The 4,468-nt window shown below is 41.2% G+C and overlaps 1 protein-coding gene across 1 annotated transcript; it reads left to right on the top strand.

Moving 5' to 3' along the window:
- Nucleotides 1-553: 553 nt before the first annotated feature.
- Fbxo47 (F-box protein 47) lies at nucleotides 554-3,384 on the top strand. The gene is made up of 3 exons (XM_028869132.2): nucleotides 554-765; nucleotides 1,386-1,545; nucleotides 2,752-3,384. The coding sequence occupies exons 1-3, from the start codon at nucleotides 700-702 to the stop codon at nucleotides 2,862-2,864; spliced, it is 339 nt and encodes a 112-aa protein (XP_028724965.2). The 5' UTR covers nucleotides 554-699; the 3' UTR covers nucleotides 2,865-3,384.
- The last annotated feature ends 1,084 nt before the right edge of the window (nucleotides 3,385-4,468 follow it).

The following is a 4,468-nucleotide window of genomic DNA, read 5'->3' on the forward strand; positions in this document are numbered from 1 at the left end:
ACTCCAACTCCCATAGCGTCCATCAATAGCCAGCAGTTCCCCAGGAGGGATTCAGTTCCCAATTTTACATGGCATTATTAGGTCACTTCATAGTTTAATGAGTTTGCTTACTCCCACTTTACAAGTTCTCACACATACATACTCTTCTAGATTATATAAAAAGAAATCCCCCTGTTGCTGTAAATACAGTTACTCTGACATTTACAAAGCCTTTATCCTTACTTATGATGTCACTTTGCCTGCTGACATATGTGTAGAACTACTTTGACTAAACTATCAGCACAGTGGTAAAGCACCATGACATGGGATGATCCCTGTCTCTGGTTGGATGCTGTCATGGAAAAAATATGCCAGACGTGGTGGCTCACTCATGAGACAGAGAAAGGCAGATCTCTGAGGACAGCCTAGTCTATAGAGTGAGTTCCAAGACAGCTAGGAATACACAGAAAAACCCTGTCTCAAAAAGAAAAGAAAGAACAAGCCTAAAACATTGTTTCTGAGTATTTCTCTTAGCACTAATCACATTTCCAGTAAAGTAATATAATATTGGATGTGTCTAAAGATGTTTACTACAGCAATTGTGTAATTTCTCATTAAATAACTCTTTTTCCTTTAATAAAAGTGGTTCCCCGGGAGTGGCTTCTGGAGAATAATGCACGCCTCCTAATCCTGAGTGGGAACAACATCTGCTTCACTTTCATGGCCAGTAAAGCTGTGAACGGACGGGCCATTGAGCTCGCAAGGCTCATAGTCTTTTTGGCTTTGGTAAGTAAACTAAATTTTTCTCTAGCAAGTTATTTAGCGTTCACTTGACCCAGCAATAGAGCTGCTTCCCTGGTGCTTACAAAGCCCCAGGTTTGTCTGTCTGTCTGTCTGTCTGTCTCTCTCTCTCTCTCTTCACACACACAACACACACACACACACACACACACACACACACACACACACACAACACACAACACAAAACAAAAAAAAAAAACACACACACACACACACACACACACACACCCCTACCAGGAACTGAACTTTACAGAAAATATTATTAAAGAAATAAGTATTAAAGTACATATTTTGTTTGTTTTTGTTTGAGACAGAATCTTATATAGCCCAGGCTGGCCCTAAACTCTCTATGTAGGCAAAGGTAACCTTGAATTTGAGTGCTGGGATTACAGGCATGTGCCATCACGCTCCATTTTATTCACTTACTAAGCATTTCCCATTTGCAGACTCAGTGGGTATCCTATGTAATAAACTATGCTACATCATAAGTCTGCCCTATGTAATAAACTATGCTAAATCATAAGCTGTCATTGTCACTACCACTTTAAGCTTTACAGCTTTCTTCACATGAAGACTGATAATAGTGCTTTGTGCATCTGAATCAGGTGTGTGAGAAAGAGCTATATTGCATGGACTGGACAGTTAGAATGATGCAAAAAGTCTGCAAGGTCTTCAGCACTGCAGCAGAGAGAAAGAGCTTCCTGCAGAGCGTGGCAAATGCTTTTGCCTGTGTCACCATGGAAATGCTGCAGCCTATTATGTCTGGTAAGTAAGAGTGTAGACAGTTCATAGGAGTGAGTGATAGTGCCTTCAGGTCTCAGCCTCAGATGCAACTAACTGGGCTTGGTGGTGCACACCTATAGTCTCAGTACTCAAACCTGAGCAGGGGAGCTGAAGTTTGAGCCTGGGCTACATAGTGAAACTCTGTCTGGGAGTTTGATTTTGGTTTTTTGAGACAGAGTCTCTCTCTCTCTCTCTCTAAGTAAACCTAACTGGCCTGAAACTCTCTATGTAGACCAGGCTAGCCTTGTACTCACAGAGAGCCAACTACCTCTGCCTTCCAAATGCTGAGACTAAAGGCATGCGTTACCACACAGGGCCTTATGTAGGTTTTAACAGATACTAATTTAGTTTACCAGGTGGCCAACATGATAATTAACCCTGCTGGGTTTTTTTATTGTTTACTCATTTTTTTTATTTCATGTGCACTGGTGTTTTGCTTGCATGTATGTCTATATGAGGGTCTCAGATTTCCTGGAACTGGAGTTACAGACTGTGGTGAGCTGCCATGTGGGTGCTGGGAATTGAACCTAGGTCCTCTGGTAGAGCAGCCAGTGCTCTTTACCGCCGAGCCATCTCTCCAGCCCCAACCCAGCTGTTTTTTAAAAAAGCTTTTTTTGGAACTCACAGAGATCCACCTGCCTCTGCCTCCCAACTGCTGGGATTAAAAGTGTACACCACTGCCACTTAGCTTTTGCTGTTATTTTATTTTGCCTGCATGTATGTCTGTGCACTATGTCCATGCCTGATACCTGCAGAGGTCAGAAGAGGATGCTGGACTCCTTAGAACTGGAGTTATAGATGATTGTGAACCACCATGTGGGTGCTTAGAATCGAACCAGGGTCCTCTGCAAAAAGGAATTGGCTGGTGCTCTTAACCAATAAGCCATCTCTCCAGCTCCTAATTAGCCCTGTTTTATAGATGAGAAAAAGAAAACATAGAAATAACCTGACTTGCCCAAGGTCATAAATTAAAGATACTAAAGCTTAGACCAGTGTCCTTTCCTGTTTTCTATCTAGTGTCTAATTTCGTGGCTTTAGTGGTTAATGCCTAGCTTAGTAAAGATCATCAACAAAAATTCTTCTCTTTAAATATTATAAACACTGAGAACATCTTACATTCCTAAGCCATGTGTTAAAATGTTTAACTTTTCCCTCTCCCTGCTGTCTGTTCCTGTGTGTGTGTCACAGGAGAGCGTGATGAAGATGACAGAGGCTTCCTGAATTTGTTCCATCTTCTGCATGCTCAGGCGAACTTCCATAAGGAGGTGCTGTATTTGACCATGAATGCCTCCTCTTCCTAAATCAAGAAGCTTGTCACTTAAAGATTGTGTCTCCAGACTAGCGCTTAAGAGAGTGGTACTTTTTCACATCCAAGGGTAGCACCTGTTGGACTTTTGATAATCTAATTACCAGGAACTCCAGCTGCACAGGATTTTAGCTGTAATTGTTTCACTCTGATTAGTGTAAAATAATAGGCAAACCCAAGAATGTGTTGCTACTTTTCTGGAAAACAAGCTCTGCCTCTCCAGATCTTGGTAAACTCAACATCAAACCAAAGCAGAATGTTAACTGTCCAAGAATCTGCAGCCAGCTCAACCTGTTTGTGTGGCTCTTTGAAGCAAGAGCTAACTTGGCTTCATTAAGAACAGATTCACATTCGTTAACTTGTGCTATCTGTTCACTTTGCACTGGCTCAGCAAATATGGCCCAAATATTTTGTGAGGATTTGTAATACTGTGTTTTAGAATGTGCATTATGTAAGTCACATTCCATACCACCTTCTTAGCATATGGTTACAAAATAAATTTTATATTTAATTTATATTTTGTATGAATTAACAGAAAAAAATCCAAAATAAGTATGTGTGGATACATATATATGTATCTTTTTATACATATAGACACATATACATATATTTCCTGCAAGACAATCACACAAAAGGTCTACAAAGACAGGAAGGTGTGTGTGTATGTGAGCTATAGTCTTCAGATAATGGAATCATCTTGTAACTTCCTGGGGATTAGAGCAGAGAATTGCAAGCAGGAGAAAAACATAATGAAAGTAAATAGCTCTTCTGCTGCCAAAACAATCTTCACAAGTGACTCCCACTTCTTGGTAAGACATTCCCCTGTCCCAGAAAGTGGGGTTTGATGATGGGAACTGAAAGCACACATGGTTAGAGTAGCCAAAGAGAGGAGATGGGCAGGGGAGAGAAAGTGTTTGTGGATCCCAGAGAACTCGAGGCCCATTCAGTAGACCTACCGCCTACCTTCACCTCCACTTCCTATGAAGCTAGAATAATGCAGGGGGCCCTCTGGAGCCCTGGCTTCCTCTTCTTGAAGCTTCCCCTCCAGGCAAATGCAGGGCTTTGTACATGCTAAGCACACACTTGACCACCGAGCTGGATCCCTGGCCCACTGTCACCTCCCACTGGACTTCTGAGGGGCTGTCCTCTTTTCCTCAGAACACTGGGAGATAAGGAAATTATCTTCGGTGGCAGGGTGTAAAGAAAATTCATAGATTTTTAGCAAAAGGGCTCTGAACATTGGATAGGACTGAGGAGTAGTGAAAATTGTGGAGAAATAAGAATTGTGATAACACCTTCATTGTGGAAGGATCAAAATTAATTGCCTTTAGCTTGTCCAATTATAATTCCACTAGTGGGAAGATTTTTTTTTCTCCAGAGTTTATTTGAATATTTAGGGGGCAAAACATTCTTGCTTTTATAAACCTCATTCATTTTCTTCAACTCAGTTGAAGAAATGATCTGTAACAATTAGCCTAGGCAGCCTATGGTAACAGCAAGTACCAGAATGCAAAGTAACACCTCAGAGCATTGATTTTTTTTCCCTCTGTCTCTGATTTCCCATAGCCACTTTGGAAAAATTACTATTTTTACCTCTCA

The sequence above is a fragment of the Peromyscus leucopus genome, chromosome 8b (assembly GCF_004664715.2).
Source record: "Peromyscus leucopus breed LL Stock chromosome 8b, UCI_PerLeu_2.1, whole genome shotgun sequence".
NCBI lineage: Eukaryota > Metazoa > Chordata > Mammalia > Rodentia > Cricetidae > Peromyscus > Peromyscus leucopus.